The following is a 25,294-nucleotide window of genomic DNA, read 5'->3' on the forward strand; positions in this document are numbered from 1 at the left end:
CTCTCCCATTAATGACCAAGGTTTTACTGAAGATCAGGGCAGAGCAGCCCAGAGTGATTCTGATAGCTCCAAACTGGCCAAGGCAGCACTGGTACCCACTGTTAAAGAGCATGTCACAGACAAAACCGTGGCCTCTCCCCCTATGGCCACTTCTACTGACGCAGCACAATTTCAAGACTCTGCATTCCAACCTGAAAACCTTGCAGCTAACTGCCTGGAGAATACCATGACTCCTCCTCAGGATAACCTATCCCAGAGAGTGAAGGATATTATTATGGAAGCTCACCGGCCTTCCACAAGGAAGGCATATTCAGCAAAATGGAAAAGATTTCACATTTGGAACACAACAAAAGGCCTAGATGTGACAGTGATGAACATGGCACATATACTGGAATATTTGGCAGAATTGTTCCACAATGGCCTGTCTTACTCTTCCATTAAGATACATGCCTCAGCAATTTCAGCAGAATACAATGTTAATCCACCTGTCTTCTCGCATCCTCTCCTAAGACAGTTTCTAAGAGGAATCGAAAACATCAATCCTCCAAGGAAACCACCTCTACCTACTTGGGACCTTAACTTTGTGTTGGAAAAACTAACACTTCCTCCCTTTGAACCAGCAGCATCGGCGGATCTACAGTTCCTGTCTTGGAAAACTGCATTCCTTCTGGCCATAACCTCAGCAAGAAGAGTATCTGAGTTACAAGCTTTAATGGCAGTGCAGCCATTTCTTATCTTTCATCAAGACAGAGTTTCTTTGAGAACCAATCCTACATTTATGCCAAAGGTGGTATCCAGGGTATCCTTAAACCAAGCAATTCACTTGCCTACATTCTTCCCAAAAACCACAAATTAAAGGGGAGAAACTTCTGCACACCCTGGACATACACAGACAATTGCGCTACTACTTGGACAGAACTAAAAGTTACAGAAAGACTGACCAGTTGTTTGTAGCATATGCTGCTGGGGCACAAGGAAAAGCAATTTCCAAACAGACAATTTCAAAATGGATAGGAAATTGCATTTGTTTTTGTTACTCCTTTCATGGAAAAACTGTGCCAGCAAACGTTAGACCTCATTCCACGAGAGCCACAGCCACCACCGCAGCCTTCCTAAGAGGGGTGGCTACCAAGGACATTTTGGAAGCTGCTACATGGAGCTCCGTGCATACATTTGCCAAGCATTACAATTTACCTTTATACTCCAGATCCAGCGCAGGCTTTGCTACGGCAGTCCTGCAGGGTATATTAACTACACCATCCTTTACTTAGTTCCTCCACCCCCAGATTGGCTATGGTATTCTACCCATATGTGATGACTGCAGATGCATCCTTGAAGGACATAGTACAGTTTTGTACCTACCATAAATGTAGATGTCCGATAGGTATGCATCTGCAGTCAGGTTTACCCTCCCTCCTTCCCCTCTGTGGTATTCCCAGGGTGCTTACCCCTCTATTAGGTAGCTGGGGGATCTATTATGGTGTATTTGTTTGTATATATATATATATATATATATATATATATATATTTGCAAACGTTTGGATTTTTATTGCATTTCTCCAAATTTAGCCTTCCTAGAGGGCACCTGGCATCTGGGGCAAGAAAAACTGAGGAAGATGACGTCGGCTGATGCTTTTATACCCCAGACGCTCTGACGTCGGGGGAAAGTGCGACATCAGCCGAGGCCAGACCCAGACTTTGGAATCCGGCCGACCGAAGGGCTGCCTGAGGCAGGACAACCCATATGTGATGACTGCAGATGCATACCTCTCGGACATCTACATTTATGGTAGGTACAAAACTGTACTTTTTGTAGTCAGGCTATAAATAATGCAGTTAATGGCTTGAATTTTTTGGCTGTAAAATGCTTGCTCACATGTAGGTATTTTGCGAAATACTGTCTGCCCATTTTACTGTAAGTTATGATAAGAACAGTATTATGATATGAGTTTCATGCTTATGCTTTGTTGTGTAAACTCTTCAGTAACAAGCATTGCACCGCACGTGAGTCTTGCAATTGCTGTAATACATGGTCAGGCAGTGTGTTACTGAATATCTCTTTGCCAGTGTGACAACCATTTCCATAAAAGATAATCCTCCATTTTCATTTCTTACAGGTTGCATGCGGAGCACATTTCATGGTAGAAAACTCTGATTTTATTTTTTTTCATGTTAAAACAGAGCTCATACTTGTATACTGTTTCCCTTACTTTGCGTTTATGTTAACATCAGAAAACTAGTTTAAGGTTGTGGTGAACTGGTGGCCCCGCTGAAAAAAACCCAGTAGAAGGCAGAAACTAGCCCAAAATGGGACACTAGTTCCTTAACAAGGCTTAAATAGTGTCCAGCATTCCTCCTGCTAGGATGTTTTATGTATATGGCAGAAAAGGAGAAACAGTAGGCCTTAGTGAAAACACATAGGAACATGGGGAAACTCCATAGAGAAGACAGCCTAGCAAAGTATCAAACCACAGACCAAAGTGGTATGAGGTAGCAACAGTAGTTTATCAGACCATTGTGCTGCATACCTCTCAACTTTTTAGTGCAAGAAATCTGGGCACAGCCTAACATGATGGGGGCACAAAGGCCAACAAATACAGGCAGATTTTAAATATTCTTCGTACAAACCTAGAAAGTTGCTAGAATAACAAGATTTGTGTTGGAATGCATTTTCTGAAGGGTATTAGATCTCAAACTTAAACGTATGTCATTATTTATTGACTGTAATCCTCAGTGATTTGACAGAAGACCACACATTTTATGAGGAACAGTCTAGACTTTCTGTGAAAATCTGGACAGCTCGGAGGTATGCTGCGCTATCGGCATCAGAATACTGTCGTTGGTTACTTCTAATGATTAAGTGTAGTGAATTTCATACTTCCCCTTTTTGAATAGCTCTTGTACTTCCTACAATATGCTATTATGTCAGCCCTTGGAGTTTTGGGTGGTACTTTGACACCCTCCAGCTAATATAAACATGCTGTGGGGTTGTACTGTTTGTGTAGAAGGGGGGACAAATTAGGTGAGTTCTAATATTGAAGTTTAGTTAGTACTAACTACACCACTTGCACAGAACGTCCCATTGATCACTACAACAACCATTGCCACCGCTTTTACAGAGCGTCCCATTGATCGCTACAACCATTGCCCAGAATGTCAGCTAGGAAAACAAAGTGCAGTGGTGAATAAAGCAGTTGTATAATGTTTGAGATGGTATACTGATTTCTAAAAGACTGAAGAATTACAAAGCTTTCTTCACCTGATCTTAGCCAAAAGGCCAAGAAGTAGCAACTGGTGCATTTTTAAGTCATGCATTGATCAGCACAAGGAGTAAGTTTTTTGTGCACCTTTGTGTGTGGCTGTATACACACATGTACACAAACACATACACAGTTTATACAGACACAAACCCACTTACTTGGTGCAGATTTCTTTCAACATGTAGTTATGGGTAAGCAGTCTTTCTCTGGGTGGTTGAGTGTTTTTATTTATGTTAACCTATGGACCTTTATTATAGCTAATATTCTTGTATTTCAGAGAAAGCTGATCCCTTCTGTGCACAAATCTTCTAGAAGTATGATGGTTACAGAGTTGCATTCCGAAGCCGAATTACTCCTAGTTCATTTTAATAATTTTTCTCTGCCCTTCCCTTCTTCGAAAAGCACATGCACATAGACACACACACACACACACACACACACACACACACACACACACACACACACACACACACACACACACACACAAAAAGATAAAATGGCATTTCTTTGCAAGGGGGAAGGTCCCATTTCTGCATACTGAATGTAGGAGACTATGCCCCATACATGCTGTTAATTAAACGTGTTCATGGTTATATAATTTTTCCATAATATTTATTGTTCCTACTCCATCTCAGCAGCCTTTTCCCCGGAACAAAAAAAAAATCCCTGTTACCTCCAAACCAAGATACACTACAAGTGATTACAGACATTGAAAAACGAAACCTCCACAAATTGCACTAGTCACTATTGGTGTCTTTCAGTATGTGTATGCCAGTATTCAGTCTTCAACGGACAGGACTGTGAGGAAACCACATACCCTCCTTATCTTGTTCTTCCACAAGAACAGGGTCACTTTCTACTGTAACCCAAACCCAGTGGGCATTTCTAAGGGTGCCACTGTCTGTAACCTGAATCAGCTCATTCACTTACCAGTATTTTTCTCAAATTACTTTGAACAAGACATACATACCATTAATCTTCACAAATGGCTATTGTATTGTACCAAAATGGGTGATAGATCCAGTCGTGTTCCTCCTTGTCATACTGGATAGGATTTTTGTAGCTGTGACTTGATGTAATCGTCATTTTCCAGATAGTGTAAATTAGACTGTACCTTTAGACCTACCTACACCTTCTTTCAGTTCAGTCATCCTAAAGGTTTGAGCTTCTCAAGTCTGTCCACTTGGAGAGGTCCTTTGGCCTGCTGTGGAATCTGTCTTGATGTACTGCAGCAAGACCACCTGTCATGTGAGGTTCTCACAGTAATACTGTGCCTTTGTCATATGACCTGTGGCTGCAGGACTGCATTTATTTTTCAGTGCCCTCCCCCACAATGGAATTTTTATGTCTTGATGGATAGCTTCCTAGACCTGCGTAACCTTCGAAAGAATTTTCCTTTCCTTCTTGATGTGTCAGTAAAGAACTGCAGAAGGGAGCCAGGACTCTGCCTCATCTAGGAACCTAGTCAATTGTAAAGGGCCAGTGCCACAGAGTTCTGCAAGAAAAAGTTACAAAGATGATCAGGTGCATGGAACCACAAATCTTAACTGTCCTACAGCAGGGCTTGAATCTTTGAAGATGCATCTTTATGATACCCTGCATAAAGATGCCTCAAATACATGTGCTTTAGAATCATTTAGCCCACAGTCCTGTATGGCTATACCTAAGCCAAGCTTGCATAACATATTTTATAGATTCAGTAACCGAAATGTACAGCTCACATAGTGTCAAACGAAGTGAAGCACTAACTCATCCAAATACCCAGCAGTAACTACAGTTCATGCCAAAATGAAATAGAAAATAAACTTTTAGTAAAGTAAATTTTAATACCAAACAAAACAGTACAAACAGTTAAGGGCTTTCGTCTCTACAGGTACAGGACTTCTTCAGAACCACTGTCTGGCACATATCCAACTACTTATATAGTCAAATCAAAAGAAGCAATTAATTAGGTAAGATGTTGGCAAGTAAGTTTTTAAAGAAACAGTTTACAACAAAGTACATAAAATGTAATAAGTTATTATAAAAGTGGGCATAGACAAATGTATAAAAGCACCTAATCATCATCAATGAAATTGTAAAACCAGTAAAATAGTTACCTTACACTTGATAAAACAACCGTAAATGGTTCATAAGTTAGCTGCTCTAAGTTTGAGTGTAGGTGTAATAGAAATGTGGTCATTCAGCCCTGGGTAAGCAGAAGTGTTAAGTTTTAACTGCTAGATAAGTTCCCTTAAACAACACCTTATAAACTACTTTAGACAAAGTACTTTTGTTCTCCCCTGATATTGAACAACCGTGGTTGGTGTCTTTCATTTCCAGTGTTCAACCACGGGGTGAGAGCTCTATAGGATTTAGCTCCAAAAATTTTAACACTCCAGAAGTCCGTTTGATTACTTAAATTCCAGACTTGGCTCTGTGTTAAACAGTGCAGTGAGGCATCATGCACTATTGATTTCAAAGGATGGTTTAACCAGGATTTGCACTTTTCAGACATGGACATTTCACCACTGCACTGTACCTTTCATTCCATGTGGGATGATTTTGAATGCAAATTAAGCAAGGAGTTTAATCTATAGATTGATGCCATAATTTTGTTCATACATATGCAAGTGTTGTAGGTGCAGGCTTTTCAAGTTGTATACTATGGTAAATGTGAAATCAATATATGTGTCTTGTGTCACACCTCCTAGGGAACATTTGTTGACTGTGTATAATGCAGGACTTGTTCTGCCATATGCAGCTGTCTACAAAGAATATTGCGGCCATAGAAAGAATTTAGGATTATGTAAAAAGTATTTTCAAGTCCATTAGACCGTCCACTTTCATTCCGAACCTGTGTATGTGCTGGTTTCTTCTGGTGTAACTGTTAATTGCCAGTGTATCCAGATCATGTTTGAAAAGGGTTCACTTGATTAGCACACGTACTCAGATAAGAAATGCATGTATGTATGTATATATATATATATATATATATATATATATATATATATATATATATGCATTTATAAATAATTAGATATCTGTGATGGCTTCTTAATTATTCTAAGTGCTCTGTATATGTCCTGGGGATGGCTATATGTTTGCTAGTTATTATCTGGTGATGCCTTCCTAAGTGATCTGCATGTTTTTTTTTTCCTCAAACTCTCTGCTGACTCTCAAACCCATCCCTCCCAGCTGTCTTATTAGTCAGTTCGTTCCCACGTCAAAGCCCCGTTCTTTATGTGGGACAAGAGCCAGGTGAACTGGGAGCAGGAGCTGTCGTCTGGAATGTATGGGTCAGAATTTGTGCGAGAGCCCTTGTCATGTCATGCGGAATATATGGGTCAGAATTTCTGCGAGAGCCTTTATCATGCGGAATGTATGGGTCAGAATTTCTGTGAGATCCCTTGCTATGCGGAATATATTTGTCAGAATTTCTGTGAGATCCCTTGCTATGCGGAATATATTTGTCAGAATTTCTGCAAAAGCTTTTGTCATGCAGAATGTATGGGTCAGTATTTCTGCGAGAGCCTTGGTCATGCTGAATGTACAGGTAAGAATTTCTGCGAGAGCCTTTGTCATGCGGAATGTATGGATCAGAATTTCTGCAGGATCCCTTGTCATGCGGAATGTATGGGTCAGACTTTCTGCAAGAGCCCTTATCATGCGGACTGTATGGGTCAGAATTTCTGTGAGAGCCCTTGTCATGAGGACTGTATGGGTCAGAATTTCTGTGAGAGCCTTTGTCATGTGGAATGTATGGGTCAGAATTGCTGCAAGAGCCCTTGACATGCAGAACGTATGGGTCAGAATTTCTGTGAGCGCACTTGACATGCTGAATGTACGGGTCAGAATTTCTGTGAGAGCCCTTGTCTTCCTGAATGTATGGGTTAGAACTTCTGTGAGAGCCCTTCTGTCTCCTGTGAATGCTTGTAGCATCTGAGAGCTATTGTGTGGTCGACTTGCAAAGTTTTGTCCCTGCCTTCATATGTGATGCAACTGCACCTTCACATGACCCATGTCTCCATAAGTGGTTCAGCACAGAGTATGTGCCCAAGCAAGAATACAAAGTAAAAAAAAAAATAAGTAAATGAAATATAGAGTGTTTATGTTGTTTGTGCTTTGTATTTTTTGCTGAACTGACTGCTAATTTTGTCTTTCATTTATTTCTTTTCAAGTGAATGACAGGCAGCAGCCTGTCTGCTGCAGGAAGCCAAGAGGCTCTTAAAAGATATGGCTTTCTGGACGCAGCTGGGATTATTATTATGGAAAAACTTCACCTACAGGAGACGGCAAACGGTAGGTACCCATGCATAGTAGCACAATTTCTAATTGACTTGCAGAACATTTTGCGCCTTGTACATTTCATCTGCTGTTGTTTACTGCTCAGATATTTGCCAGCAGACCTTTTAACAGTACATGTTTCATTAGTTAACAGTTTGGCTACAGCACATGGTTCATATTTGATATGGGTCTGATGCAGCATTTTATTATTTGTAGCTTGTCTTTTGTGCACATGTAAAAAAACTATAGTATGTTTTTGCGAGTTTGTTAGCTAGTGGATTACATGTGTCGTACAACTGATAAGCCTCTAGTACAGCTTGAGACCACGCCTGTGATATTCCGGTGCCAGAACATCTTGTACTAACACCAGAGTATTCATGCTGCCATACCAGTGTTTGTGCTTTGCAGCAGTGACTGTCCTTACAGAGCATGTCATGCATTGATAGTAGCCTGCTATTTTTGTAGCATGGCTTCTGAAATGTCTCTTCTACTTCCAGCTTCATACTGCAGGTGGCATTAACATGTAACAGGCTTTCTAGAAATGTTACTTTCATACTGAATTTCCAGGAGTACATATATATATATATATATATAGAGAGAGAGAGAGAGTGTGTATCTGTGTCATCTGACTTGAAAACCAGGAATCTTGGCAGAAGTGAGCATCTGGGGATAAAAATGTCTCAAGTGTACCAACTGGCTGCTACCTCAGTCTAGGCCCATAGTTGCTTGACCGGCCAAAACAGGGCTGTAATGGCATTCAGCCTGGTGTTATATAAATCTTTTTTGTACTGTTTACCTATGTTGGTCTGGCATAGTATTTCATTTTGAGAGACAACTTGCCTGCAGTGTATATCATTACCTGCAAAACCTGCATATCCTCCTTTAGGGTGTACTTTGCAGGTTCCTGTATGTTTGTCTTTGCCAGCTTACAGTCTTGTGAAGCTGTTAGACTTGCCTGGTCAGCCAAGGCTTCTACAGGAACATCAATACAGGTAACCATTGTTAATAGCGCATTTAACTGTAATCAGCAGGAAGAGGAATTATCGGTGATGAAAAACTGGAAAACGCCTCATTGGAAATAAATCAGTGCATAGGTCAGTTACTGTTTCTCTGAAAATTTACAAGGAGGAAAAAATTTCAGACTTCACATATTGCTTCATAGAAAAGAATTCATCTGTTTCATTGGGAGCCTTGTTACTGCATTTGTTTATAGTCATATAGTTTATAGACTGTCAGTATCAGTGCTTTCCATGATGCCTTGCAGTGACATTGTAGATTTTTTTTTCTGTTTAGAAGATGTAGTGCAACAGCACATACCAAGATGCAAGAGGGAAAGATAATTTAGACAGGAACATTAGAGAAAAGAAGTAAGATGTTCCTCTTTATAGTTAAGTGCTATGAAGGTGCAGGTGCCCTGGATAATTATAACTCAGTGCTTCCTCCTCTTAAGTATCCAAGCAAGTATATTGAATTATCATTTTCTATTGCTACATAAAGTGGGTGTCTTTTGAAAAATACAGAAGTCTGTATTTTTTTGTAGGTTATAGTTTGCTGTTCATGGACTAATAGCCTTTAAAGACAAACTTAACACCCTCTCAGCTAGAGGAGAGCTCAAAATAATCAGGAAAGAGGTTAGAAACAAAATTAAGTCCTCCAAGAGCTTGCATGAATTGTGAATCATCACTTATGCTAAAGAGAACCATAAAGCCTGTAAGGGCAAACTTAACACCCCATCCATTAGAGAAGAGCTCAAGATAATGAACAGCGAACTTGGGAAAAATTGTGAATCACCACCCATGTTAAGAATAACCATAAAGCTGCCTTCAGTTATTTCAGGGTAACAACCAGTGATGCCCTGAGTTAATACACAATAACATCACGTACTGGACCCCTGTGGACAATGCCAATATATTGGGGACAAATTCATCTCAAACAAACTACTCACCTATCTCCCCCCAAATTACTCACAGCAGATCACCCAACCCCCCTGTCACCTCAAAGCAAGTCCCAAGTTAAAAAAACACTATTTCCATACGCCCTGACACCTGGCATTGTGACAGGTTGTCTTCTTGTCAGCATCAAATGCTGCCTGGCTTGCTCCTTATTTTTTGTCTATTCATTATGAGCTATCCACCGGATTCATGTCTGAAGTACAGAGAACAGATTCATCCATTCCATGAAGGAGGAAGAATGACTGACCTGGGCAGCTGTAGACCTGTCAGTCTCACCAGCCTTATCTGTAAGACAATGTAGTGCATCATTATAGACCTCCTAAATAAAGACATTGTCAGTCTTCATACTCTGGACTCTGACCAGTTTGGGTTCCTTAAAGACAGATTGTGCCTTTTCAACCTGGTGGATCACTTTGAACAAATCACTAAGACGTCAGACTATGGTAAATATGTTCACACGGCATGCCTGGACTTGGCCATAGTCTTCAATACCTTTCCAGACTGTAGTATCATTTATAAGCCAATCCAAATCAATGTAAACCACTGCGTTAATCCCTCGATAAGAGTGGTTCACAGGCAGAATCCGGTCTGTTAATTTTACAGGAAACTCAGCAAAAAGAATAGTTACTTATGGTGTCCCTCCGGGATCAGACCCAGGACCATTCCTCCTTGGTATTTACTGCTCTGATGTTAAAGTAGGCAGTAAAGGCATGTGACTGATGAAGTTTGCCAAAACTCAGAGCTTTTGTAAGTACCCCAGATGACCTATGTATTCTCCCAGAGAGTCCAACTCATGCTAACAGGTAGTGCTTGGACCATGGCCTCAAACTAAATGCAAAAAATGTAGCATTGTGTCATTTGGGAAACCTGGGTAGTGCTCTTCCTGTCTCATACATGATACCCCCTCCCAAAAAAAAAAAAGATTGACTCTGTCATTAGGGACTTGGACACCTTATTATTTATTTTATTTTATTTCAGTTTGATTACTGGGGAGGTCCACTGGGCTTTGGGGCCCGTTTTCAGTGGAGGCCCGGGGAAAAAAGCTCCACAAAAACAACAGTATTTATTACAAAAGTGTTAAGACAAAAAATAATTTACAAAGATTAAACAGGATTTTAAAAACGGTCTACAGTAGTACAATAATTTACAATGATTAACAGGATTTTACGAACAGTCTACAATAGTAATGTCCGAATGGCAAAACATAGCAGACTATTAACAGATTTAGTTAGGTTTCAGCACAAAAGAAAAGTGAAGTAAAATATTCTGGAATGAAGAAAGCAGGAGGAGATAACTTTAGTTGCACATGCAATTAGGAATATAGAAGAGAAGAGGAGAAAAAGATGATCAGCCTAGGGTTACTTAGTAACTAATTCATATAGTAAAGATAATATATGAGTAGCTTATACAGCTAGTATTTTAGGAGAGGTGAAAGAGAGTTTAATTGAGAATGGGGGTTAGCCAGGAGAGAAGGAGGAGGATGATTTGATAGGTGTAGGTTGAAGAGTGCAGTTGCAAATTTTATTAAGATAGAGGTGAGAATGAAGTAGGCCTTTGAAGTTATCTAGGTTGTTGCAGGATCTTAGAGAGGTGGGTAGGGCATTCCATTTTTTAGCAAGTGTGAAGGATAAAAGCATTTGGCCAGCTGGGCGCTTAGGTTTTTGTACAGTGATCAGGTTTTGGTGAGAAGATCTAAGGGGTCTAGGGGGGGTTATAGGATAGAAGAATATTTGACAGAGCAGAACAGTTGGTTGGATGGAACAGTAGTTTATAGGCAATGGAGAGTTGGAGAAAGGTAAGTTGATTAGGGAGTTCAAGCCAATTTAGAGAGTGGAGGGGGGAGCAGTGATGAGTGATAGACTTGGCATTGGTAGCAAATTTGGATATTTTATTGTAGCATTGTTCCAGTTTGGAGATGAGACTGGATGAAATATTAGTGAGCAGAGGAGTGCCATAAAGTAGAGAGGGAAGGAGGTAAGTAGAGGCAAGGGTTAGCCTAGTGGAAGGAGACAGAAAGTGGTTATTTCTGTACAATAAGCCAAGTTTTATGTGTGTTTTTTTGATGTTTAGCTGGATATGATTATTGAATTTCAGCTGGTCATCAATTATGACACCGAGAAGTTTGGTGGAGGTTACTATTTCAATAGTGGAGTTGGAAAGGCTGGTAATACGAAAGGAGTGTTTGTCTAGTGGTGAGGATTTGGAGGGTGGAAAGAGGAGGATCTTAGTTTTGTTGGCATTAAGGGAGAGGTGATTTTGGAACATCCAGTTTTCAGTGGTAGAAAATGCAGTCTGGGTTAGAGCTTGGAGTTCTGTTTCGTTAGGGGCATGGCAGATAAGAGTGGAATCAGCATATTGAACAATTGTGGTGTTGGGGATGGCTTTATGGAAGTCATTAATAAAGATGTTGAATAGTAATGGGCCAAGAATGGAACCTTGAGGTACTCCGGTAGGTGTAGGAAGGAAGGTAGAAATAGCATGACCCCATTTCACAGCTTGGGACCTGTTTGAGAGGTAGCTAGTGAACCAGGAAAGAGCATTTTGGCTAAGGTTGAGATTAGAGAGATGGTTTAGTAGGAGGGAGTGGGAGATGGTGTCAAAGGCTTTAGATAGATCTAGTAGAACAGATGAAACTAAATTGCCCGAGTCACGGGCAGAGTTCACAGAATGAAGGAAAGAGAGAAGGGCAGTGGTGGTACTGTGTCCAGGGCGGAAGCCGTGTTGGGTGGTGGAGAGCAATTGGTGTTCAGTAAGGAAAGGCAAGAGTTGCAGGTGTATACACTTTTCTAGGATTTTGGAAATAGGGGAGAGGATGGCAATGGGACGGAAATTAGAGACATTACAGTTTTTGCCACCTTTGTGTAGTGGAAGAATGAAAGCAGAACGCCAGAGTTTGGGTACATAGGATTCATATAGAGACCTGTTTATTAGGATGCTGATGGGTATAGCAATGGAGTCAGAAGCTATCTTTAGGAAGGAGGAAGGGATGTTATCAGGAGCATTTGAGCAAGGTTTGAGTTTAGAGAGAATTTTCCTTATTAGGTTGGTAGGAACAGGTTTAAATTCAAAAGTGGGGTGGGGGTGGGAAGGGAGAGAAAGATTGATATGGGAGGGTGGGTTGTTGTTAAAAGTCTTGGTTAAGTCAGCAATGGAAGATGTGAAGAAGGAATTGAATAGTGAGGCAATTTCAGGGTCAGATTTGCTGGTGTCAGGACATGGGTTGCTTTTAGTACCTGGTGTAAGGAGGGAGTTAATGGAGTTCCAGAATTGTTTTGGATTCCTTGTATGGTTTTCTTGTAATTTGATGTAGTAACACTTTTTATCTCTGATGACTAGTTTTTTGGTCAGGTTTCTCAATTGTTTAAACTGAAGGAAGATTTCAGGCAGTTTGTGTTTAAGGTATGCTTTCCAGGATTTGTCTCTTTGGTGCATAATCTTTTTTGTTTCTTTGGAGAGCCAAGGGGTGGGTTTAGTTCTGATTCTTTTTTTTCTTATTGGAGCTTGGGAGTTAAGGATAGTTAAGAACGTAGAATTGAAATATTCAACGGCTTCGTCTAGTGGCAGTGTTTTTAGGGGGTTCCAATTAGTTAACTTAAGGGAGCTAGAGAAATAGTCTTGATTAAAGTTGGTTAGGTTACGTGTTTGAATGAAGTAGTGAAAGTGAGGAGAAGTGGGAGTGGCTCGAATAGAGAAGGCAGGGAGGTGGTCTCCTAAAGGGTCAGGAATTACACCAGATGAAATAATTTTGTTAGGATGGGACACAAGTATCCAGTCGAGTATGGTGCCAGGGGGATTGTTTTTGTTAGGTCTAGTAATGGAGTTTGTAAGTTGAGTGAAGTTGAATAGATTGATGGTAATGGAGGGATTAGGATTATTGATTTTTCCCCAGTCAATGTTAACATCTCCCAGAATAAAGGTTTCTAGTTTGATGTTAGAAGAGGACCAGGAGAGGATGTCTTCCAATGTGTTAGCATTATTACCAGGAGGAATATAGAGTGAAATAATGCAGATGCTTTTGTGGCTGTTCATTTGAAGTATGCCAGTGACTAGTTCTGCATTATTGAAGGATGGGATGGAGTTAGGGTATGGGGTTATAGTCAGGAGGTTAGAGTAAATTAAAGCAACTCCTCCTCCTCTTTTGTTAGTGCGGTCAAATCGGAGGGAATGATATCCAGGAGGTAGGAATTTGGAGTCTTTGATGTGAGGTTTTAGCCAGGTTTCAGAGATGGCCACTATGTGGGGAGTTGTGGGTAAGCCAGGCATGAAAGAGTGTGAATTTATTTTTTAGGCTTTGTGCATTAAAAGTGAGGAACTTGAGATTTTTATTAGTATGTTTATTTTTGGAGCTGGGCAGATTTGTTGGAGACAGGTTAGAAGGGGGATTTGTAGGTGAGCAATAAGGACCTGGATTGGGGTGAATATTGCCAACTAAATGCAGGAGAGTATAATAGGTGGTAAATTTATTAGGTTTGTATAGGGAACATTGGTAGAGGTTTACTTTAAGTGTATGGGTATTATTAGGGATTGGAAGTAATTTTATTTTGAAGAGAAGTAGAGGGTGGGAAATGATTAAAGAGGCTGAGATATTGTGAAAGTGGGATGTGGGCTGGTTTTGGGGTGAAAGAGGAGGAGAGGGTACATAAAAGGTAGTGAAGGAGGTTAAGCGGTATAGCAATGACATAAGTAAGATGAGGTGGGAGAAGAAAAGGACTTTTGATGGAAGGCTAAGCATGGTAAAAGGAGAAGTGAGTTATAGGGAATTAGAAGGTAAGTGACAGTTAAAGTGTTAGGAGTGTGGTGAAGGAAGAGGGATGGGGATAATGCCAAACCTGATTGGTCAAAGATGAGGGAGGGACTAATGGAGTGGAGTAATCTGATTGGTAGGAAAAGGAGGGAGGGACTGTTAGGAAAGGTATAAGTTTAGAGATACTGGGGCGGGTGGGAATTGGGGGCAGGGTAGGGGAGCGGAGTGAGCCCGCAGGGCGAACGGAGCGGGAAGAGCAAAGAAGGTGGGAATGGCCAGAAACAGTCAGTGATCAGTGAGAAGGAGAACTACAACAGGGGGTGCAGGTAAGAGAGTGTAACCTTTAGAAGCTTAGTTTCTTAAGCTTTGTTGGGGAAGGAAAGTATGGTTTTGTGAGATACAAAAGTAGACAGAGTGGAGAGGCAAAATAACAGCAGTCTTAGTGAGGGGATGGACAGTGTCTAGAACAAGTGTATCTAAGTAGTGGGATGAAGTTATGGCTATTCTTGGTAAGGGCAGTGGCTGAATAGAAGTGAGAAAAGGAAAGGAATTACAGCTAAGCTTGGTGAGGGCAGGGACACTGTCTGGGTAGAGTTGGATTGAGGGGAAATAAGAGGGAAGTTAGTTGCAGGGCTTATTATTAAGAGAGTGCTGCCACCTAGTGGGAAAAGGAGGGAGTTGCACTAAAGGGTAGGAGGTACAACTAAGAGGTATGGGATATGGAGATAGGATAGAAGTGGATTGTAAGTATTACACCCAAGGAAGAGGTTGGGGGGGGGTAGTGCAGTGACCAGAGGTAGGCTGCTCTCATGTGAGCCAGGTAGGGTGAAGCACAAGTAAGGTAGAGGCTACTAGTAAAACATGTAAAACAGAATAACATACACTGAGTCTCTTTGGGGAGAGTAAGGTCGCAGTAAGCTTAGATAGTATCGAGCAGACTGTCCACCGCTGTCTTCTCTTTTGACGGGAAGGATATTCTATTTGGCAGTGAAGAAGGGGAAAATAACCACCTTGGGAGCAGCTGGTACAAAAACAAAGTCAGAGAGTGGGAATCTGAATCATTAGACTTGCAAACCAGACTCTTGACAGCAAAATCTGTATCATGAAACACACACACCATTTGCCGACTTTAAACAGCAAAGTAACCTTATGTTTGGCAACTGACACTCACTTTCAACTGTGCAGGACATTATTTATTGGCAATGAACTATACTTTGACCACCTGATGACTACTGTTGTTAGGAAATCCTTTTATATATGCAGACTGATCTCCAGTTGTATATCTTGTAGATCCAGAGAAATCATTGTCTACCTCTACCTTTTCCTTCTCAGACCAACAGTAGAATATAATGCTCCCTTTGGTATGTACTTATATTGTAAATTGTTTTCAGTGATACAAAATTGTAATATTTGTATATGTTTGTACACTAATCTACTGTATTTCCAAGTCCATAGGAATTGTATAGTTGAAACTAAATACCTTATTGTAACCTTGCTAATTGTTTTTGGAGCTTTTCTACCCAGGACTCCATTGAAAATGGGTTCTTTTGGCCCAGTGGACTATCCTGGTAAACCAACTGCAAATAAATAAATAAATAAATAAATAATGTCCTCTTTGAATTACTCTGACTTCCTTAAGGTCCTCTTATGTTCCATTTCCTCCCTGTTTCGAGGAGATCACTGCCCTGCCTACAGAGCCTGGAAAGATCCAGTCCTGTGTAATCTCCTACACATCCAGAAAGCTGATAAAAACCTGTCAAGAAACCTAAACTACCAACGAAACATAAATAGGACCTGTTGATGGAGTAGATACCGTTCACAGAGAATACCTCTTCTGTGGAATGGTAGCAGAGTAGCTTAGTGACTCCTTTTAAAAGTAACCTGGATGACTCCATGAGCAATCACAAGTACACTTCCTGGCCTGGCCCCTCCAGTCCTTATGGAAAGGTGCCAGAAGTAAGGTAGGGTCTGCTATTAATTTATGAGTACATATACAGTTATAAAAAAACAATATTACTTCACAATTATTATTCAGATTAACTTTACTTAGACTGCTTAACTCCTGTCTTCCCTTAATGTTACTCTTCTTCCTGAACATTGTTCACCAAGCATCGTTCCAGTAGATTGTGCAGTGGTGCAGTGGTAGTGTTGTCATCTCACAGCAACAGGTTCTCCAGTTCGCTTCTCAGCTGGGGTGCCTTCTGTGTGAAGTCTGCATGTCCTCCCTGCATTTGTGTGCGTTTCCTCTGGGTGCTCTGGTTTTCTCCCACATTACAAAGATATGCATCTAGAGCCTTTCTTCCCAGGCCTCTGCTGAAAATTGGCTTTGTTCCAAGTCGGACTTTCCTGGTTAACAAATGTTAAATAAATAAATGTATTTCATTTATTTCTGTGTAATTTGGTCCTTTCGTTTTCTAAAAATACTACCTCCAGTTCTTTAATCGGTTTTACAACCTTCAGTAGTTCTGTTATGGTTGGGTTAGCTTTTGATTTCCATTTTCTATAATTCCTTTTTTGACAGTTAACAACAGTAAAGCCTTACTATGTCTAGACAATTCTGTTTCTGTATCCCAACTCAGAAGAATGATTTCCTTTATTACAGTAATTTACCCCCCTCAACCTTTCTGACAAAGTACCCTTTAGGAATTTTTTAAAAATCTATCAACTCATTACATTCTCAAAAACATATTCCAAAGTACCTCTCTCTTTCTCATCACACCTCCAGTAATTGCTGTCTACATGTGGAAAAATTCTCCGAAGTCTAATTGAGACATAGAAACACCTAAGCAGAAATCAACAATGAAAAAAAAAGTTACGTGCTGTCCTCCCATTTTTCCTTTGTATGTTTCCCTTCCATTCTCATTTCCTAATCTTTTCTCACCTCTTCTGACTGATTCTTATAATTTATCGTGCATTATTTTTGAATGCCATACTAATTATTTTTTTAACTAACGTTTGCCCTAAACTCAACTCTAAACTCAGCTAAAGCTGGCTTTTCATTTAACACTCCCCTAACTCTTTCTCTTTGTCTACTCTGTTGTCAGTCCCCGGTAGGGAATCTAGTCTCCGACTTGCAGAGCAATCTTCCATTTGACCTTATCCCACTCCGACTTTTCAATCCCAAGTTATTTGTTCCCAGTACCTTGGTTCCCTTGCTCATTCTGTCCAATAAATTCCAGTTCCCTCTTGCCTATGTTCTGTGCCTCTTCTTGCAGTCATCACTGTTGTTAAAGTCTCCTTTCTCCATTCCTGTGTTAGCTTAGTTCTCAAAAATACTTTCTTCTACTTTGTAAATATAATATTCTGCATGGTTTTATTGTTCTCCTTAAGGGCTTGTATCCAAAGTCCTACTCTGTCTTTATTTTGTGATCCCCCCACCCCCTTTTCATTAAACTGGTGGGATTTTTGGCTAGGCTGCAAATGGTCCAGTTGATCAACAGACTAGTATGAACCTGTGTCCTTCCATCCCCTGCTGTTTAAAAGCTAACGTTGCACATGCAGGCTTGGCTTCTGCATTTATGGGTCTTAGTTGTCTAACTGTGCTGGAGGGCATTCTTTATATTTTTTGTGGAACAAGATCATCCACTACTCTGGCAGACGCATGTCGTTATAGCCTAGAAATTGTGAAGGAGTTATGAATATTAGAGGCCGAGTGAGGTAATCCACATCTTTATGTAGTGTCACTTGTACAGAAAAGGTTAATTAAAGGGGAACATCTGGAATTGAGTAAAATCATATTCCAGATTTTGGGGTCAGGGACGTCAAAGTCCCTGTACTACCGTATAAGGAGTTTTGAGGTTGTACAAAGGTAAAGGCATTAGTGCTGTACGTAACAACAGTGTGGGAAGTAACAACACTCCTGTACCCAGAATACTCCTGGACTGATAAGCATACATATTGTGTTGATCCTCAGCATGAGGCAGAAAACTATGATATTTATGCAGATTTTAATGAAGCTGTTTTATGGAGGTGAAGGAAGCAGATTTACATCCATATATAAGAGCTTCAATTGAAGGAAAAGTCTCAGCCATCCCCTCAGTTCTCATTCTATAGTTCTGTTGCGCCTACACAAAGGTAGTGGCCCTTCCAGTCTTCTGTTTGTCCTCTTCAGTCTCCAGTAAAGCCAGATCCTCCTGAGCCTTATTCTGTTTTTTTTTTTGTTAAGCATGTTAAATTTCTCAAGACAGTCAACCCACAAGGCCACTAATGCTACATTGGTAAAAAATCAAAGAAAAGCCTTCTCCTATAGTATCAAATGTATAACCTTGTGCTACAGAGGATTCCTTTCTGCAACTTCCTTCACTTCTGTGGTAGTAGTTTGTTGTACACTGGGGCAAATATCTCCAATATCTGTTTGCAGTCTGACTTGTGGGTCCTTGTGCTGTGCTCTACCAGTCTGGCAGTGTCCTCCCTACTGGTCATCTATCTATGCTGGGGTAGTCAGGACTATTGAGCAACTTCAACAAAAGCAGACATCTTTTATCGTTCCCCTCTCTCAGCCCTTCGAGATGCATGAAGATGAATCTGATGTGAGCTGCAGTTCATTCCATAACGGTTCAGAATGCATGAATTCTTGTGCTGTGCATTTCAGGTATCAGAATACTACTGCAGTTGCTTATACATTCCTTCCATAACTTTTGGATTCCTATTGTCATCTAGATGGACCATTGCTGGCTCTCGCTGCAACAAGAACTTTCCTCTAGTACAGGCCATCTGTGAATTACTGGCTGATGGTGCTGCATTGACCTATTGTAATGCTGCTTTGTTTGGACCAGTGTTGGCCTCCCTGTGAGTTCCAGTCTTGGATTCTCCATATCTGATGTAATCAGCTGCTTAATCAGCCACCTCTTGGAAATGTGTTACATCTGGTGCTGACTCACCCAACATTGGAGAGGCTGTCATTGGTGGGCTGCGTGCAAACCAGACAAACTCAGTTGACCTTGGGGGGGTCCATCATCTATTACTCCATCATTGGATACTGTAACACTGAAGTCCTAGTAGAGGAATCCCCCTCATTGCACTGCAGTACCCCTTAAGGCCTGTACCCCTTCATCCTTCATAAGTAGATCAGGATCCCCTCATCTCAGTGCAGCCAGCTTCCCTACAGCTGTTTTTGTCTTTGGATGCCAAAGGTTCTTGCAGAGAGGCTTAGAAACGGACCCAAGATGACTCAATACACTGATTTATTGATGGAAGAGAAGTATGATGAGGAGTCCATATCACCTTCCCAGATGATGACAAATTTGACAAGACTTTGCACGTGTTGTGTGTGTGAAAGAGACAGAAGTAATTGTTCTTTTCAGAAACTTTCTTATTTCATTGTAGAATGAACTAATTATCCTGGTGGGTGTTTTTTTCTGTTATAGATATTATTGGAAATGTAGAGAAGATAGAATGTGATAACTCAAATACTGTGACCACCATATCAAAGAAAGTTGACCAGGACAGTTAAACCCTCCCCCTACAGTGAGTCAGGAGCTTTGTACAGACTGTGAAAATGAACCTTTGTATTCTCATTGTTGTGTCTGAGTGCATTTTGATGTCCTCCCCGCGGTCGAGTGGCCTCCGAAAGACATGTGTGAATGGGCGTGCCTTCGCTGAAGGTTGGGCGTCGGGCTGGCAATTCGGCACCATAAAAAAATCTACTGCATATTTTGGATATAGTTCGGGGCCTTCTTCATGGAACCATAAAGCAAAAACTCCTCATCCAGGCTTCTGCATCTTTTGTACTCAGCAGCTGTATGGTACATGTTGCAAATAATGCTGCAGAGAGAGCTGTGAGGGTGGCAGGATATAGCATATCCATCTGCTGGCACTCCTGACTGCACCTCATCAACTCTGCTGGTGACACCAAAGTGATATTTATGGATGAACCTTTTAAAGGTCCTTTGTCTTCAGGCCTGAAATTGATAAATATCTCTGGGGCGTTCAGGAGAAAAGGCAGTCCATTTCATTCTCTTGTGTGGTATTTCATTTTTTCCCAGTGTTCCTTTCCATGACTCAAAGGAGCCAAAAAAAGATTTATTTTGTGCACCCTGCAGAGCTTGAAGTGATATGGAACTAGATCTGATCAGTCACTGTCATCCAGGTGCCAGCTGGTGATGTTGATACCTCACTGGCCATGGCATCTGACATTTCCAGGAAGGTTGTACTCCTTCTAAGAGGGTTCCTCATCATTCCTGGCCTTCACTCCAGCTGCAAAAAGTTGGAGATAGTTGGGTGGGGGGAGTTCTGCCTTCACCCTTCCCAGTGAAGACAGATATCGTAAGAGAGAGAAGGAGAGATGAGGAATGTAATCAGGAAAAAAATACTTAATTATGTTCCCTTTCAAACAAAAATTCCCATCTTTACCCTTACTAGACATGCCTCCCTGAAACAAAATTCACATGAGGAAGGTGATGCCATGCCTCCTTGAAATAAAAAAATAGCAATTAATGAGGTCTCAGTACCTGATTAATGGGATGGGTATTGTTTCAGATTATTTTTGTGATCCAAAAATCATAGTATCTCAGGCCGTTATTGGGTCTTAGCAGCCTAAATGCCTTTATACAAAAAGAAAGTCCTTTTGCAAGTTATGCTTCAGTCTGTCCTGCCAAGTCTGAAAGAAGAAGACTGGATGTGCTGTTTCCATCTTCAGGATCTTTTCTTCTTGCAAAGATTGCAAAGGTATCCAAGAATAGGGTCTGCTACTAGCAGTTCAGGTCCCTGATATTTGTTGTCGTGTCAGTCCCCCAAGATTATTCTAAATGCATAGTAGTAGTGATGTTTAATGTCTGCCTGCAGTGTTCAGAATCCCCCTGAATATGGACAACTGACTTTTAGTGTTGCATTCAAACAGTCTGATCTGTCACATAGATTTCTTTGTGACAGTTATTCCCTTGTCATGAAATGGCAATCTTTTGGCAAAGTTTACCTCAGTCCTACACAAAAACCTTTGTTCATAGTGGCCATGATCATTAGCAAACCCAGTCAAGCCTTTGGATAAAGCACAGAACATACTAAAGACACTTATCTTTGGAATCGGAATCAGTTTTCATTTGAACCTTGTCTGTAACTGCTACGTTTTACATTTTTTTTGTTGGCAAATGGTGAGTGTTTAGAAGTGAGCAATCTCCATCTATCCCATTGTGGTTGATGTACATCTTCCCAGGGTGCAGAGACTCAGCTATTTATTTGTACCCCATGAATGGCCATTCTGTTTGGCCTTTACCAGGTCATTGTTCCTGAGGTGAGAATTCCCAGTTTGCAGTCTGCATGCATCTCTAGAAAATGCTAAGTTTCAGATATTTCTTTCTCTGCGCAAGCTACCCAGTGATCAGAACAAGGATGCATTATGGCATTTCTGGCCATGAGGGTATGGTTGCTTTACACCCCCCCCCCCATTTACTTTGATGGTGAAATTCATTCAGAGGAACAGGTTGCTAAGTGCCAGGGTCATTTTAGAATCCCTCGGTTGACCCAAACAAGTGATTTCCACTACTGCAAAGAGGTGGAGCTCCCTCGTAGGTTCCCTTTGGTGAAAAATCTGTTGTCCCACCTGTCCAGGAAGGTGCAGCCAGACCTTTGAGATCTGAAATGTGATTCACACCTCATTTCTACTGATCTACTAAAATCAATGATTTTCTTGTCTAGATATTCTGTCATTCATTCAGAAGCCTTCCACTCAGAAAGCATCCAAGGATAAATGAAAAGGTTTCTCCATATTGGCTGTGTACCATTATGCTGATCCATTTTTGGTTCTTGTGTATAAAGTTCTCCGGTATCTTTTGGAAAATTTTGACTCGGGATGCAACTATCTCTGTGTTATTAGCTTCCTTACCTAATTTTCATGTTGGGCAAAATCTGACTTCCTTGGCTTCTTGTTAAGTTCTACAAGGCCTTTATGAGAGGTGCCTTTCACCTGCACCCTCCTGTTGGGGAACCTGTTCCCAGATGTGATTTGTGCTTTGTTTTGTATTATACAATGATGGTTCATTTGTATTAAAAAATGAGTATGCTGACTGGATCGCCCAGTCAGTGTGGCAATTGTAAATTGAGCGTATTCCAATCGAATAAAGTCCAGCTGCTGAAGTACAATTGAGCAACTGGACTTTCTGTTGGAATATGCTTTGGGGCAGTACAAAACAGAAGAAAAATCAGATGCAGTACATCAGTAAACACGGAAGGAGGCAGAGAAACACTACAGCTGTGTTATACAAAGACTTTATTTAAGAAAGGTAAGCAATTTATTCCTTCAGTAATGACATTGCATAATAGCAATAACCTACTTGATCAAAACATGCCAACCATGGGTAAATCTTGATATATCCACACCCACTCATGGGTTATTGATTAAGAAATTAACCCTTCCTTCCTTTGAGTAAGCAGTATCTGTTGATTTGAAGTTTCTGACATGAAAACCATCTTCTTGGTAGCTGTGACTTCTACTGGAAGAATTTGTGCATTGTAGGAATTTGGTGCCAACACTTCATACTTGTTTTTCAAAAGATGAGAGCTTCATTTATACCGAAGGCTGCAACCAAATTGAACCTTAATATTCTCTGAGATGCCTTGTAAAGCTAATCAGACCTCCCCTTCAACATTTACATATTTGAAAAGGCCTTCTGCAAAACTGCCCCAGCCACACAGAAGTTGCTTCCTTCTCTGCTAAAAAATATGTTTAGCTTCTCTCAATTCCACAAACAAGTTAGTCTAACTAAAAAAACAATCAAAATACCTCTGCTTCATTGACATAGTCGTGACTATGTTCTCAACTTCTCTTACCTAGTTTTAAATTTGTTCACGCTACCAAAAGGAACCTTTATGCTTCCCTGTTCTATCATACTGTTGTTGTTGTTGTTGTGTCTTTCGGCTTTTCCCATTTAGGGGTCGCCACAGCGGAACTCCAGTCCGCTAATGATTGGCAGTATATTTTTACGTGCCGAGTTGCTGAGTTGCCGGCCCTGACGCACAACCTTCAATGAAGGTATGCCCATTCACGCATGTCTCCACACAGAAGACGCTCTAGCTGAGAATCGAACAGGACAACGTCTTACTGGGAGGTGACAACGCTACCACAGCACCACCACCGCAGTATATCCTGTTCTATCATACTGTATATATTGTAAATGTATGTACAACACTTCATCTTTAACATGTCATGCAATGCCTGTACCTGGTTTAGTTACTAGACCCTTTTTTAATACTTTACACTTCAAATAATAGAATCTGAAGTAGGCAGACTTCATTTGTCTGCAACCTGTGGGTATCGGATCCGACTTCGGATCCGAGCCGGCATTTCAAAAGCTTAGGATCCGAGCTCCTAGCTCCTTCCTCTACCCATAATCCTATGCCAAGCCCTAACTGACCTCAGATTTCGTTTGCCGCGTTTCAAGTAGCAACGGATTCCTCGAGCTCCTGGCAGCAAATTGTTCAGATAAGTTTTGACAGGAAAACTTTAAAGTTTTACTCTTTTTTCTAGTTGTGTGTGTGTTTTAGGCTTTCCTCTCTTTACCTTAATACTTTTCACAGCCAGCAACCTACCACAGGTGCTACGGTCTCCCTTTCCCCGGCAGGGACTCAACCTCCCACCAAAAAGCGGGAGGATAGGGAGACCATTAGAGAGAAGGAGAAACAGAAGGAGAGACATAAGGAAAGGCACCACAAACAGCGGGCCGAGACCTCAAGCTCGGCCCCTCCGTCTAAGTGGGCCTCTCCTGTGTCTTCTAAATCTCCTCCTCCTCGGCTCCATTCCCCTCGGTTCTCTTCCGGACCCGAGGAGGAGGAGACTAGCCCTTCGGTGAGGTCCCCGAGGCGGTTCTCTAGGTCTGCTTCGGTGGCCTCATCTAGATCCACTTTCTCAATGTCAGAAGCAGACATGGACCGGATGATGAGGTGTTTCATCCAGGCCCAGATGCAAATAGGAGTGCTCTTAGCCCCCCCCCAACCAGGAGGGGCTTCGACCCCATTTTTCGCTTCCTTGGCTCCTTCTCCGACCTGTCTTCCGGGTTCAGAGCTGTCGGAGCCAGGCAGAGTTGGATCCGGGGGTGGTTCGGATCCGATTGGTCGGCGTACCTTGGATCCGATCCATCCCTTGAGTGCTTCGGGTACTTTGGACCCGACCTCTCGGAGCCGAGGGCCGAGCCTCGGATCCGAGGGAGCTGGTGTGTCTTCGACTCCGTCTAGGTCGGAGCGCATCGGTCTCTCGGATCCGACGGTCTCGGCTCCGGCTCCGATCCGTGCGTCGGATCCGAGTGGGGGTCGGCTCTCGGGGCTTAGAGAGGCCGGCTCTCCCTTGGCTTTCGACGTAGTGGAAAGGGAACTGTTGAGGACTAACGGACCCCCGGTCCCTGCCGTGGCTCCACCCCGCACTCCCTTGCAGCTGGGCCAGGCTCCCATCAGCCGGTCCCAGGGACAGCCCGCCTCGATGTCCCAAGTAGTTCCTTTGGAACATCTGGCTGCTGAAGAGGACTCCTCGGACACTCCCCCCGAGGAAGTGCCTCGGAAGCGTAAGTGTAAAAGGAGACACGTGGACTCCCCTGAGTCCATTACCGAAGACACAGACTTGGATGAAGGGGAGGGCTCCCCAAGGTCACCCCCGGAGGACGTCTCCTTTGGAGACATTATGGAGATGCTTAGAATCAGGGGGGGTGGTCTGCCCCCAAGGCCTCCTCAGACGAGTCTGTGTTCTTGGAGGCATTTGAGGCGGGCCCATCTACCTCTTGGGTGTCCCCTCCTGCCGATCCTCTGGTGGACCTTATTTCCACCAGAGCATGGAAGGAACCGGACACCGTTGAGCCTGTCCCCAAGCGTCCGGATCGAATCCTGAGCCCACCAGCGGACCGCACTCATTGGAGCAAGGGCTCCCCGGTAGATGCTATGATGATGGCCGCAGCCACAAAGAGGGAATTGGCCCAGGAAAGTCCCTCTATGCATCCTCCGAGCAAAGAGTCCCGCTCGATGGATCGCATTGGGAAGCGAGCTTTTAGTTCGGCAGCCTTCTCTTTGAGAGCGCTGAACTACATGGCACATGTCATCAGGATGCAGCGGGACCTGATTAAAGAGTACGCGGCATCTCCCCCAGAGTCCATGTC

General features: G+C 42.0%; 1 protein-coding gene across 1 annotated transcript in view; it reads left to right on the forward strand.

Moving 5' to 3' along the window:
- The window catches only part of ABCA1 (ATP binding cassette subfamily A member 1), a 767,698-nt gene that overhangs the window by 107,256 nt on the left and 635,148 nt on the right, over nucleotides 1-25,294 (forward strand). The window contains exon 2 of the mRNA XM_044068257.1: nucleotides 7,421-7,541. Within this exon, the coding sequence (XP_043924192.1) occupies nucleotides 7,476-7,541 (66 nt within the window). The 5' untranslated portion in view covers nucleotides 7,421-7,475. The remainder of the gene's footprint in view (nucleotides 1-7,420; nucleotides 7,542-25,294) is intronic.

Source organism: Protopterus annectens, chromosome 4.part0 (assembly GCF_019279795.1).
Source record: "Protopterus annectens isolate FY-2018-M chromosome 4.part0, PAN1.0, whole genome shotgun sequence".
NCBI lineage: Eukaryota > Metazoa > Chordata > Ceratodontiformes > Protopteridae > Protopterus > Protopterus annectens.